Raw genomic sequence first — 14742 nt, forward strand, 5'->3', positions numbered from 1 at the left:
AGAATGGCTGATTTAGACTTATCATTGGGGAACTTTCTAGGAAAAGCCAAACCTATACAAAGTGATAGTTTTTACTTGAACCAAACAGGAACTAGATTGTCAGCGATTAATATCAAAAAGATGGTAGAGCAGCTTTTAAACTAATTCTGGAGGGAAAGCCAAGATTGGCAGCCTCCGAGCAGGACAAGTCAGCCCAAAGAGATGATTGTGTAACACTTGGGCTAATAATAGAACTGGAAGTGAGAGTAGGATGAGGGTTATTAGCCAGGAGAACACATTACAGGTATCTATAACCAATGCTAAAAGTCTCTGAATCAAGATGGGAGAGCTGGAGTGTTTGGTGTTCAATGACAATTTAGATACAGTAAGTATCTCAGAAACATGGTGGAATGGGGGAAAATCTGGGATGTATAGTCATTCCTGAGTATAAGCATTACAGGCAGGGCAGAAAGGGATGGGTTGGTACAGGTGTTGCATTGTATTTCAAAGAGGCCATAGAATAAAATTTAGAAAACAGAGGAATTAACTCCCCAACAGCAATTATATAGGTGGAAATATTGAGCCCTAAGGGTTACTTAAAAGTGGGGGTGTAGGTGATCAAATCCTTGAGGTTGAAAAGGAAATGAGGGGGGTGACTAAAGCAGGTAATGTTATTATACTGAAAAATTTCAATTACCCTCATAGGTAAAGGTAAAGGTATCCCCTGTGCAAGCACCGAGTCATGTCTGACCCTTGGGGTGACGCCCTCTAGCGTTTTCATGGCAGACTCAATACGGGGTGGTTTGCCAGTGCCTTCCCCAGTCATGACCGTTTACCCCCCAGCAAGCTGGGTACTCATTTTACCGACCTCGGAAGGATGGAAGGCTGAGTCAACCTTGAGCCGGCTGCTGGGATTGAACTCCCAGCCTTATGGGCAAAGCTTTCAGACGGCTGCCTTACCACTCTGCGCCACAAGAGGCTCTAATTACCCTCATATTGACTTCATAAACATGTGTTCAAAACATGCTGTAGAAATAAGATTCCCAGACATCATAAATGATTGCACCCTGTTGGTCACAAAGCCAACAATGATCTTGGACTTTGTTCTGAACAGGTCTCAAGACCTGGTGAGATATGTAGACATTGTTGCAGCAACTGGGAACAGTGACCACAATGCTATTAAGTTCAGCATTCATGTCAATGGAAAGTTTAAAGTCCAAAATAGTAACACTTGATTTCAAAAAAGGGAACTTTACAAAAATGAGGGCAATAGTTAAATGGAAGTTGAAAAGGAAACAAAAGAGTAAAATTACTAGTAAATGCATAGAAGCTATTTAAAACTATACTAACTGAGCCCCAAAATGTATTCCACTGGTTAGGAAAGACACTGAAGTCTAAAAGAAGGCCTGCATGCTTAATAATGCAAGTCAAGGAAACTATAAAAAACATAGGCATTTCTTTTTAAAAGTGGATGGTCTGCTCAGTGAACTGAACACCAGGGACCACAGGCTCCGGATAAAGAAATGTCAGTCAATAATTAGGTAGGCAAAAAGAGATTTTAAGGAGCAGGCTGCTAAAAGTATTGTAACGTACGTTTAAAAATATATAGAGAGAGCACAAAACCAGCCAGAGCAGCAGTTGGGCCTTTGGATGACAAAGGGAAAAAGGGATTGCTAATGGAAGATCAAGAGATGGCAAAGATCAATTATTTTTTGCTTCTGTGCTCACCATGGGAAGTGTGGGGCAGGTACCCATGCCATTGTCATTATTTTCAGAGAGAGCCTGAAAAACTGAGTGACACTGAGGTAATGAGACATGTTTTAGGCATACTGGGAAATTAAAAATCAGTAAGTCTCCAGGTCTTGACAGTATACACCCAGTATACACTAAGATCTTGGGGGATCTTAGATGTGAGATAGTTGATCTACTAACCCATACATGTAACCTAAATTCAGCTGATATATCAAAATAGATAGCAGCAAATGATAAGTCAATTTTTTAAAAGTGATCCATAGGGGAACTAAGAAATTATAGGCCTCTCAGCTTAATGTCTGTCACAGGCAAATTAGCAGAAACTGTAATCAAAGATAGAATTATTAGGTACATGGAAGAAAAAAGCCTGCTGAGGAAATATCAACATGGCTTCCGCAAAGGGTAGTCCTGCCTCATGAATCTTTTGGAGATCTTTGAGAAAGTGAACTAGCGTGTAGACCAGGGGTAGTCAAACTGCGGCCCTCCAGATGTCCATGGACTACAATTCCCAGGAGCCCCTGCCAGCATTTGCTGGCAGGGGCTCCTGGGAATTGTAGTCCATGGACATCTGGAGGGCCGCAGTTTGACTACCCCTGGTGTAGACGAATGGTGACCCAGTAGATATACTTGAACTTTCAAAAGGCGTTTGTCAATGTGTCTCACAAAAGACTCCTGAATAAACTTAGCAAACATGAGATAAGAGGACAGGTTCTTATGAATTAAAAACTGGTTAAATGTCAGGAACCAAAATTAGGAATAGGTAAAGGTAAAGGTATCCCCTGTGCAAGCACCAGGTCATGTCTGACCCTTGGGGTGACGCCCTCTAGCGTTTTCATGGCAGACTCAATACGGGGTGGTTTGCCAGTGCCTTCCCCAGTCATGACTGTTTACCCCCCAGCAAGCTGGGTACTCATTTTACCGACCTCGGAAGGATGGAAGGCTGAGTCAACCTTGAGCCGGCTGCTGGGATTGAACTCCCAGCCTCATGGGCAAAGCTTTCAGACGGCTGCCTTACCACTCTGCACCACAAGAGGCTCTAAAATTAGGAATAAACAGACAGTAATAGTGGGGGGTCTCACAAGAATTGGTACAGGGGCTAGTAATATTTATTCATCAGTTATCGAGAACTAGGGGTGAGTAGTATAGTGCCCAAGTTTGCTGATGATACAAAATTATTCAAGACTAGGAACAAAGCCCATTTTTAAAAATGGGCATGGAGAAGGCAGCAGGGGCGGGCGCAGCGCACAAAGGGCGACGGGCCCGGCAGGGCAACTTTGAAAAATGCTCCCCAGGCCCCGGGGAGGGCGAGCCGCGGATCGCCTTTCCCAGGGCCTGGGGAGCGTTTTTCTGAGCGGGGCGACTTTGAAAAACGCTCCCCAGGCCCCGGGGAGGGCACGGGGGGACTTAGCGAGGTGGCCAGCGGGCTCCCCTGGGTCTGGGGAGTCGTTCTCAGGGAGAGGCCGGGGGCCAGCGGGCCTACCTTCGCTCTCAGCGGCCAGCAGAGTAATGGCCGCCGTGGAGTGAAGGTTCTCTCTCATGGGGGTGGGGCGGGTTGGGAGGAGCTTCGCCCCACCCAATTGGTTGTTGGCCGGGCAAACTGCCAATCAGCAGCCGCGTTGCGTGCGGCTGCTGACTGGCAGTTTGGGGCTGGACTGACAAGCGGAGGGCCCAATTGGGAGGTGCTTTGCGCCTCCCGATTGGGCCCTCCGCTTGTCAGTCCAGGGGAAAGGGCCTATCGGCACCCTTCCTCATCCCGGACAGGGCCCGCCCTCGGGGCCCTTACTGCTTTATTTCTTCCGCTCCGCTAGGAGCGGTTAAAGATGGCGAAAAGGTCATCTGACTGTAAAGAACTTCAAGAGGACCTCCACAAAGTAAGTGACTGAATGACAATGTATCAAATGAAGTTCAATGTTGGTAAGTTTAAGGTACATTAGTCCAAAAAATCCTAAGTACAGGTTAATGGAGTCTGAACTTATTTTTCAATCTATATACCCTTCCTCCCACAAAGTGGGACTCAAAGCAGTTCACAATACTAAGACAGAGATAATATAAAAGGCAAACAATCATATAATAAGCAAACAATTACAAATAATAGTCATGGATCTTGCATTAAGCCCCCCAAATACACTAAATTGGGAAAGGCCTGGTGGGAAAGCTCAGCCTTGCAAGCCCTTTGGAACCTAGGAAGCTCACACGGGGCCCAGGTCTCATCTGAGAGGGCATTCCACCAGGATGGGGATACAACTAGAAAAGCCCTCGTCTGTGCTCCTAACCACTACACCAAGCTAGCATTTAAGGGTCAAAAACAGCACCTGTACTTTGACCCAGAAACCAATCAACAGCCAATGCACCTGTTTCAAGACAGGCTGCATTTGTGAAGACCAAAATATTTCAATCAGAAGTCTGGCAACTGCATTTTGGAGAATCTGAAGTCTGTGAATTGCCTTCAAGACAGTCCTGCGTGGAGTGAATTCCAATAGTCTATTCTGGACACTAGACATTAATTGGCTAGTTCTGTTATATCTAAGCTTGCTGAGACTGAGAGGTGAATGTGTCAATCCAGTATGCTGCAGCAGTGGAAAAAATAAACTCTATATTTGGGATTATTAGGAAAAGGATTGAAAATAAAACAGTTGATATTATAATGATGCCCCTGTATAAATCTATGGTACGGCCTCCTATGAATAATTCTGGTCATCATATCTCAGGAAAGGCTTTTCAGAGCTGGAAAAAGTATTGAGGGCAACAAAGGTAATTAGAGAGTTAGAGCAACTTCCCTATGAGGAAAGATTGAAAACTCTAGGACTTTTCAAGTTTAGAAAAAAGACAAGGAGTGAAATGACAGAGGCTTATAATGGTATGCACGGGGTTGAGAAAGTTGATTATGTGAAATTTTTCTCCCTCTCCAAAAATATTAGAACTTGACAACATTCAATGAAACCGATGGGCAGTAGATTCAGAACAGACAAAATGGAATACTTCTTTATATGGAGAGTGATTTAAATAATCCTACTTTCTTCCCGATCTGTTCTGGGAGGTGGTGGTCCTCTCCTTTCTCTCTCTTCACCACGTCGATCTCGAAGGTCACGGCTACTCCAGTCATCTCTTGAGTCACGAACAGGTCGATCCCGTTCATCACGACGACCTGACTCTCTCCAGCTAGAGGTTTCTTCAGCTGGTGCTCGCCTCCAGCCAGCATCATCCCTTTAGTCAAAGCCAAATAAAGTATTTTAGAAGAAAAACCGCTTAATTCCAGTTTCTGCTGAACAGATAGCAGAGAAATTAAACCACTGATATGATCTAAAACCTACTTCAACATAAGCAATAGACTCAATGAAACTTTTAATCATTAAGGTATTTTGACACAGTAGGCTTAAAAGATTGCTTTTAGGTTGCTGTATAATTCTTCAAAAAAAATTCACGTTTCATTGTTCTAGCTAACTTACAGATTCCAGCCTTAATCAATACTAATTGCCCATAATTTTTTGGAATGCACAGAGTTGTCCAACATCACACCTTTACAGAAAACAAATCAGATGGTTTAATAAAGTCATGTGACACTCAGATTACAATAAGATAATTACATCTCAAAACCCGTGAATCTCTCGAATCTGGGTTGTGGATTCTTTTCTGAAAAGCCTTGATAAGAATTTTAGAAACTGCATTTCATTTTTAAATGCAGACTAGGTAGAATAATGATTTATTTACATACTGTATTTTTATATAACATTCAAGGATAACTACAGTGGTGTTAAACACAGTTCTTAAAAGCCATCATTGAGCCATTATTGCCTGGGATACAGAGTTTTCACCAAGGCCAACCCTGTGGCTTAGTGGTTAATGTACTGCTTTTGAACAGTCAATGAAACTTCTGGTTTCCATGCACCTATTTTAAGTAATGACCCCTACAGGTGGAATAACTGGAAATTTGTTGGCATTCTAATTCACCCTTTTAGATTTGTATTTAAACTGCACACAATTCTGTGATGCATATCTTCCAAGCAACCAGTGCAAATGTTAACATCATTGTGACATCTTTTCTGCATTTTATCTTATTTTAAGCCGCTAACTACTACTTAGAACTTGCACATACAATTATGCACCTCAATATGATATAGCTATCACAGTGCTTTTTGGAGAAGTGCCTGACTTCTCATAGTATATGAGAAAAATTATTCACAGAAGAAAAATAACTTATGAACACTGGTAAAAGCAAATAAATTAAAAACCTAGGACGCCTGAAGCGATCTTCCCGATCAACATCACGATCTTTGTCAAGTTCTCGGTCCTTTTCATTCTCATCACGATCTTTATCTCTATCCCACTCCCGATCTTCTGAAGGCCTGGAATCTCGGGGAGGCCCCCAGCTGTCTTCACGAGCTTTTTCTCTTTCTCTCCATCCACCTAATGACAACAAAACATTCCAATTTTTGTGGAGTAATTTCATCAGCACAAGAACACATGTAAGGTGGGCAGGCGTCTAGCATGAAGAAAGCCCCGCTATTTCTAGCTAGTCATACAGCAACCGTTTATCAAACAACTGCTGTTTTTGTAACATTTCAAAAAACTAAATGTGATTTCAAATAAGCCAAAACTGCACAATAAGAAAATTAAATTTGTCCATAATAAGCAGCTATAATCTCGTCATGTCTGGATAGCAGCCATGAGGTACTGGAATATTCCTAGCCTGTAGATTGTTAAGAAATATGATACTGGTATTGAGGAACATGAAATAATTACTAAATTTACTTATCAGACTTTCCCTCATCGTAAAAGCCAACAGCTTTATTCATAGAAGGCCATATGGTCACTAGCAATAGTTTTCCCACAATTTATCAGATCAATCAAGTTGGTGGAGATAATAAAATAGCCTATGACACTTGCCCCCAAACTGATCAAACAGGTGAACTGCCCATTGTCTACTCATTATAAAAGATGTCCCTTGGAAGTGAATGGCATAACTTTTTATAATTATATATTATATATTGTTTAGTGAAATATCAACAGACTAGATTAAAGCCCGTTGTACTTTTAAATGCAATGGGTGCTAGAAAGGGGGGGACTTCCTGGGCCTGGGGGGAGAAGGCTTTCCCCCCCCCCCGGTGGCGGCCAGGTCTTCCCTCCGGGTCTAGAAGCACACCCAGGGCCTCTTTGAGGCCCCGGGTGTGCTTCTGGGCCCAGGGGGGGGGGGTAGACCTCCTTCTATACTCACGCTGTGGCGCCACTTCCCCATCGCTTTCTGGACTGTCCTGGTGAGGGCCCGCCCACACTCCACCCACTTAGGCCTTAGCCTTTTATTTAACAGCGACCCGCTGTTAAAGATATTTTTTTTCTTTACTTAACACTCATATACTTCTCATTTTAGGAACCATATTATTTACTTATTGTATGACATGGGTGCAATAGAGCCAGAGGACTGTAACACTGTCTGGCTGCCAGGTAAGAGATGTTCCGAAGTGGGGAGGTGGTTTGCCATTGCATGATCTTGATATTCCTTGGAGATCACCCTTACAAGTGCTAGCTGGATCCAAATCTGCTTAGCCTTCAAGATCTGACAAGATTAGGCTTGCCTGGGCTTTGGGAACCATGAAAACTGCCTATATATCTAAATGACTGTGCCTTCCATAAGGGGGGCATGACTCACCATTACTCCACCCCCAGTCTTCTCAATCCTCATGGACTAAATACTGCAAGCTTTTAGAGGAACAGCCAACAATACTATTTTTACAGACATTTCCACAATGGGATGATATAGATAGATTTTAATGTATACATGTGGGCTGTACTCTTCCTGTATTGAGATTGGTTTGTCATATTTTAATTGTTATGTTTTTGGTTCCCATGTAGCCTGAGAAGAAAAGGTGGGATCAAAATGTTTAAAATCTTTTTGTCTAAATGAGCCTAGGTAACTGTGCCCAAAAAAGAGTGCCATTTTGATATGTTAAGTTACAGCACCAACAATGTAAGGAACAAATGGGGAAAAAAACTTTCCATGCATCTTTTTTGGTTCTCACCATCACTAAGCATATGCTTCCTATACAGTTTTATTATATGCCATAGAAGATTCAGTCATCTCTCACAAAATGATCCCTATATTTCTGTGGCACAACAATAAATGCAAACATTACTAAACAGAGTACCTAGTAATTTTACTGAACAGGAGAGGAAACCAGCAACAAAAACATTTAAGTTTACCTGGCTTACAAAGTGGTCTCCAAGGTCCAGGTCTGGAATCCTCCCCACGTCTAGGACCTCTATCATCATCAACAGCACGCCTGGGTCCACGATCATCATCACGCCTTGAGATCCTATCCTCATCTGCATTACGCCATGGTCCTCTGTCTTCATCGCGTCTTGAAATTCTGTCATCATCCAGCCCCCGCCTTGGGCCCCTGTCCTCATCTGTGTTGCGCCAACTAGGCCGGTCATCATCCAGCCCCCGCCTTGGGCCCCTCTCATCATCCAGCCCTCGTCTCGGGCCCCTCTCATCATCCAGCCCTCGTCTTGGGCCCCTCTCATCATCCAGCACCCGTCTCGGGCCTCTGTCATCATCTGCAGTGCGCCAACTTGCTCGGTCATCATCTAGCCCCCGTCTCAGGCCTCGATCATCATCCAGCCCCCGTCTCGGGCCTCTATCATCATCCAGCCCCCGTCTCGGGCCTCGATCATCATCCAGCCCCCGTCTCGGGCCTCGATCATCATCCAGCCCTCGTCTCGGGCCCCGGTCATCATCCAGCCCCCGTCTCGGGGCTCTGTCATCATCTGCACTGCGCCAACTTGTTCGGTCATCCTCTAGCCCCCGTCTCAGGCCTCGGTCATCATCCAGCCCCCGTCTCGGGCCTCGATCATCATCCAGCCCCCGTCTTGGGCCCCGGTCATCATCCAGTCCTCGTCTCGGGCCCCGGTCATCATCCAGTCCCCGTCTTTGAGCCCGTTCTTCATCTAGTCCCCGTCTTGGGCCCCGGTCATCACCCATGGAACGCCAACTAGGTCTGTCATCATCTACGGCTCTTCTAGGACCTCTTTCTTCATCTGGGTCACGCTTCAAGACTTTTTCTTCTGGTGCTTCAGGGGGGGATGAATCTGTGTCTTCTTCAGTGCTATTTTGAGTTGCTTCATCTTTTCTGGGAGGTTTTTCTTCATCATGTGCTTCCCCACGACGCCACTCTCTGAATAAGCACAGGAAAATTGTATATACAAAAAAATTGGTTTTAGTGGTTTGAAAGTTATCTGGTATTGTTTAAACAAAGAACCACTGTCTGATTGGAACATGTTAATAGTTTTCCTGCCCCCATTGCTTTTTACAGAAAGGAGACAACATGTATAATATCAAAGCTACTTAATGCACAAACACTAAGTCCCACCCACATCTTACAACTGGAATAGAGCAGTTCAGGTTGGAGAGGCTTCAGGGAATCTTTGTCATTTTGTGGTGGATTTCCTTAGTGTGGCTTGCTGGGGAATAGGGACCTCCAGCAGCATGTGGGGATTGTTATAGGTTCACTGTGGGAAAGAAAAATAAAATATCACCCCTTCCCCATTTGCACAAATCCTCCTCTGAAACCCTTTGATTTCTAAAGACTTGCCAGGTTTGAGGTAGAAGGCCAGGAGGCAAATGCATCTATTTTGCCACATGTACACACAAGCATGTTGGGAAGGAAGAACCAAACAGTTTCAAACAGAATGCAGAATCAACAGAAAAGGTAAGTTTTTCTTTTTGGAACATTATGGGGGTAATATGGGTATGAATTGTGAGGATTTCAGTCATGTAGATTATATCAGTAGATTATATCAGTAGATTATATTTCCCTAGTACTTCCACTGCCTAGACATTACAATGGACCTCCAGGACACTCATCCCATCATCTGCAGTGAGTGTGACATGATTGCCTTCCTCCCAGAAGACAAGATGGACTACAGCTGCCCCAAGTGTAAGCTGGTAAGACTTTTGGAGGAAAAGATTAGGGCACTAGAAAACAGAATTATTACTCTGACCCAAAGTAAGAAAGGGGAGGAGTTCGTAGTCCAGAGCTCTGCAACATGGAATAAAGAGAATAAAGAGAATACAACCAGTCCTGAAGAGGACAAGGAGGTTGACCACAATAGGGAGCCTCTGCAGGTAGTTCGGAAAAAGACTGAACGGCGAAGGGCGAGACAGTTCTCAGGGCCTTTGGAGCTCCAGAATAGATTTCAGGCTCTTGCAGAGGAGGTGCAAGGGTCAACAAGGGAAGAGGTCCCAAAACAAACTCTAAGACAAAGGGAAGAGGCCATGGGGACAGAAGGAAATGGAGTTGAGAAGAAAAAAAAAAGGAGAGTACTGGTAATTGGAGACTCCCTGCTAAGAGGAATGGATCGCCATGTGGCTGGGCCTGACCCCCTAACCCGAGAGGTGTGTTGCTTGCCAGGGGCGAAAATTAAAGATGTTTCAGAAAGGCTGCCCAAACTCCTCAAATCTACGGATCGCTACCCATTTGTGATGGTCCATGTGGGAACGAATGACATGTCCCTGAATACCATCGCTCCTATTAAAAAAGACTATCAAGATCTGGGGAGGAAGCTCAAGCAAATGGGGGCACAAGTGGTATTCTCTTCAATCTTGCCTGTCAAGGGAAGAGGAATGCGTCGGGAGAGGAAGATAATGGAGGTGAATCACTGGCTGCGTAGTTGGTGCCGGCAGGAGAGATTTGGTTTCTGGGACCATGGGATAGGCTTTCTTGAGGAAGGCCTACTAGCACCTGATGGACTGCACTTATCGAAACTGGGAAAGAATGTGTTTGGCAGGAACCTGGGGAGATTCATCAGGAGAGCTTTAAACTAAAGCCACTAGGGGAAGGAGACGATCAACATAGGGAGTGTATGGAAGGAAAACTATCGGAGGCAGCCCAACCGGCAAGGCCAGCTCATAGGGAACCAAAAGTAAAAGGATTCAGATGTCTTTATACTAACGCCCGAAGCATGGGCAATAAAAAGGAAGAGCTGGAACTTCTCATGCTGATGGAAAGGTATGATCTAGTAGGCATCACAGAAACTTGGTGGAATGATTCTCATGACTGGAATGTAATGGTGGATGGATATGAACTGTTCAGAAAAAACAGAATAGATCGAAGAGGTGGAGGAGTGGCACTGTATGTGAAGAAAGGGCTTACCTGTCAGGAAATTCTAGTGAAGGAGAGCATATCTACAGTGGAAAGCATCTGGGTGAAAATAAGCAAGGGGAAAACAAACAGTGTGGTGGTTGGTGTCTGCTACCGACCGCCTGACCAACGAGAGGATGTGGATGCTGCACTTTGTGAGCAGCTTGAGAAAATATCCAAACGGCAGGACCTTGTCATCATGGGTGACTTCAATTTCCCAGATGTGTGCTGGGAAACAAACTCTGCGAAGCGTCCTCAGTCATGCAAGTTTCTGACCTGCCTGGCTGACAATTTCATTTATCAAATGGTAGATGAACCCACAAGAGGTTCAGCCATACTGGACTTAATACTGACCAACAGGCAAGAGTTGGTGGATGAGGTGAAGGAGGTGGGGACCCTAGGGGGAAGTGACCATGTCCTCATAGAATTCCTTTTGAGATGGGGAGCCAAGGAAGCTTGTAGCCAGACGCGGATGTTGGATTTTCGTAGGGCAAACTTTAATAAACTCAGAGACATGATGAGTGTCATACCATGGACGAGAATGCTGGAAGGGAAGGGAGCATGTGAAGGGTGGGCGCTACTCAAACAAGAGCTATTGCATGCTCAATCAATGACTATTCCAGAAATATGAAAACACTGCAGGAGCTCTAAGAAGCCTATTTGGATGAACAGAGAACTTCAAGAGGAACTAAGAAAGAAAAGGAAAATGTTCAGGAAATGGAGGGAAGGACAGAGCTCTAAAGAAGAGTACCTACAGGTTACTAGGCACTGTAGATCAATCATCAGAAAGGCCAAATCTGAGAGTGAGCTAAGATTGGCCAGGGAAGCCCACTGTAACAAGAAAAGATTTTTCAGTTACGTGAGGAGCAAACGTAAAGTAAAGGAGGCAATAGGCCCGCTGTTGGGTGCGGATGGACAAACTCTAACGAAAGATGCAGAGAAAGCAGAAAGGCTTAGTGCCTATTTTACATCTGTTTTTTCCCACAGGTCAAAGTGTTTAGGCACATCTAGAAATGGCTGTAGCCAAAGGATAGTGTCTGGGTGGCAGGTTAACATGGATAGAGAGGTTGTCGAGAGGCATTTAGCTGCACTGGATGAGTTCAAATCCCCTGGTCCAGATGAAATGCACTCAAGAGTACTCAAAGAACTTTCCAGAGAACTTGCACAGCCCTTGTCCATCATCTTCGGAACCTCTTTAAGGACTGGAGATGTCCCGGAGGACTGGAAAAGAGCAAACGTTATTCCGATCTTCAAAAAAGGGAGGAAGGATGACCCGGGAAACTACAGACCAGTGAGTCTGACCTCCGTTGTGGGGAAGATAATGGAACAGATATTAAAGGGAGTGATCTGCAAACATCTGGTGGATAATTTGGTGATCCAAGGAAGTCAGCATGGATTTGTCTCCAACAGGTCCTGCCAGACCAACCTAGTTTCCTTTTTTGACCAAGTAACAGGTTTGCTGGATCGAGGAAATTCGGTTGATGTCATTTACTTGGATTTTAGTAAAGCTTTTGACAAGGTTCCTCATGATGTTCTGATGGATAAGTTGAAGGACTGCAATCTGGATTTTCAGATAGTTAGGTGGATAGGGAATTGGTTAGAGAACCGCACTCAAAGAGTTGTTGTCAATGGTGTTTCATCAGACTGGAGAGAGGTGAGTAGCGGGGTACCTCAGGGCTCGGTGCTCGGCCCGGTACTTTTTAACATATTTATTAATGATCTAGATGAGGGGGTGGAGGGACTACTCATCAAGTTTGCAGATGACACCAAATTGGGAGGACTGGCAAATACTCCGGAAGACAGAGACAGAGTTCAACGAGATCTGAACACAATGGAAAAATGGGCAAATGAGAACAAGATGCAATTTAATAAAGATAAGTGTAAAGTTCTGCATCTGGGTCAGAAAAATGAAAAGCATGCCTACTGGATGGGGGATACGCTTCTAGGTAGCACTGTGTGTGAACGAGACCTTGGGGTACTTGTGGATTGTAAACTAAACATGAGCAGGCAGTGTGATGCAGCGGTAAAAAAGGCGAATGCCATTTTGGGCTGTATCAACAGAGGCATCACATCAAAATCACAAGATGTCATAGTCCCATTGTATACGGCACTGGTCAGACCACACCTGGAGTACTGTGTGCAGTTCTGGAGGCCTCACTTCAAGAAGGACATCGATAAAATTGAAAGGGTACAGAGGAGAGCAACGAAGATGATCTGGGGCCAAGGGACCAAGCCCTATGAAGATAGGTTGAGGGACTTGGGAATGTTCAGCCTGGAGAAAAGGAGGTTGAGAGGGGACATGATAGCCCTCTTTAAGTATTTGAAAGGTTGTCACTTGGAGGAGGGCAGGATGCTGTTTCTGCTGGCTGCAGAGGAAAGGACACGCAGTAATGGGTTTAAACTTCAAGTACAACGATATAGGCTAGATATCAGGAAAAAGTTTTTCACAGTCAGAGTAGTTCAGCAGTGGAATAGGCTGCCTAAGGAGGTGGTGAGCGCCCCCTCACTGGAAGTCTTCAAGCAAAGGTTGGATACACACTTTTCTTGGATGCTTTAGGATGCTTAGGGCTAATCCTGCGTTGAGCAGGGGGTTGGACTAGATGGCCTGTATGGCCCCTTCCAACTCTATGATTCTATGATTCTATGATTCTATGTTTTAAGGAATCTCATATGTACATACAATATTACAACAGCACACACACACACACACAGAAAGCCTCAACAGAAGATTCCTCTTTGACACTTTTGCTCCATAGCAATATTTCAGTATGCCTCTGTTCCCCTGCATTTAATTTCCAAGTAGTATTTTTGCTTTATTGAGCTTCTTATTTTTATCCCTTTATTTTAAAGTAACCGAAATATTAGTCAGTGAAAACTGTAAGGTATCAAGATCATAAGTAGAAGGTGACATAATAGGTTTCAGGCATCACTCATACAAGCCACTTCAAGCTTTGTGAAAAATGAAAAACAAGTTATTAAATAGCATACTTTAAAATACAAAAGAAAACAAAAGTTGGAAGAGACATACCCAAATATATTCTAGTCCTCAAACCCCAGGACAGAAAAAAGTATAACAGACATGAAAGTATTGTAATCACTAAATGCAATTTGATCATTCAGTATCAGTGATCACAGTCATGATCATATAATTGTAAAAGTGAATAATCACAGATGAAACTGTATCTCCTCCACACACATACATTATGGGAACTTTTGCAAACTGGATTTTTTGCAATGTGTAACAACAATAATGACCAAATACTGTCAACTGAGGAAATGCTTTATGCAAAGAGATTTGTGCATATGTATGTTTGTGTTATTCAGTTTTTCATAGTGTTACAGAATCGTAAGAGAAATATCAACAATATGTAAACTGTTCAAACATTATTCCAATCGAAAATACCTTTCCGGTACTGGGCGTCTCCATTCTGACTCTGGCTCAGTCCTTCTCCAAGTATTTTCAGATTCTCTGTCTCCCCATCGAGACTCCTACATTTAACAAAACCAAAACTTAATTTACATATAAGAACAGCATGTTTATACTTTTACCTGCACACACTATATTTTTAATGTTTACATTCAATTTTGAATCCCAGCTCTTAAACTGGGTGTTGTGGATCAGCTGGGCTCTGTAAGCCCTGAAGAGGCAGAGAACTCGGCGGAAGAGTAATGGGCAGGCAAAGGAGGTTCCGGCTCACAGACAGTTACAAAACAGCCTGCTATAAGACGCTACTTCTGCCTGGCTAAATAACAATTCAGTCTGACAGCAGTCTGACAGTCCGATGGATCAGAATCAGGCAGCATTCCATCACCCACCTGGCCTCCACCCTCCAGAACAATTGGAATGTAGACGGAAGAGGGTCCGTCATGAGATGCT

The 14742-nt window shown here is 44.0% G+C and overlaps 1 protein-coding gene across 1 annotated transcript in view; it reads right to left on the minus strand.

Annotated features, from left to right (window-relative positions):
• Positions 1 to 14742, minus strand: part of EIF3A (eukaryotic translation initiation factor 3 subunit A) — a 40398-nt gene that overhangs the window by 2886 nt on the left and 22770 nt on the right. Inside the window, exons 18-21 of the mRNA XM_077349906.1 lie at positions 14269 to 14354; positions 7927 to 8900; positions 5961 to 6135; positions 4745 to 4935 (exon numbers count right to left, since the gene is read on the minus strand). Coding sequence (XP_077206021.1) covers positions 4745 to 4935; positions 5961 to 6135; positions 7927 to 8900; positions 14269 to 14354 — 1426 coding nt within the window. The remainder of the gene's footprint in view (positions 1 to 4744; positions 4936 to 5960; positions 6136 to 7926; positions 8901 to 14268; positions 14355 to 14742) is intronic.

This window comes from Paroedura picta, chromosome 8 (genome assembly GCF_049243985.1).
Source record: "Paroedura picta isolate Pp20150507F chromosome 8, Ppicta_v3.0, whole genome shotgun sequence".
Taxonomy (NCBI): Eukaryota; Metazoa; Chordata; class Lepidosauria; order Squamata; family Gekkonidae; genus Paroedura; species Paroedura picta.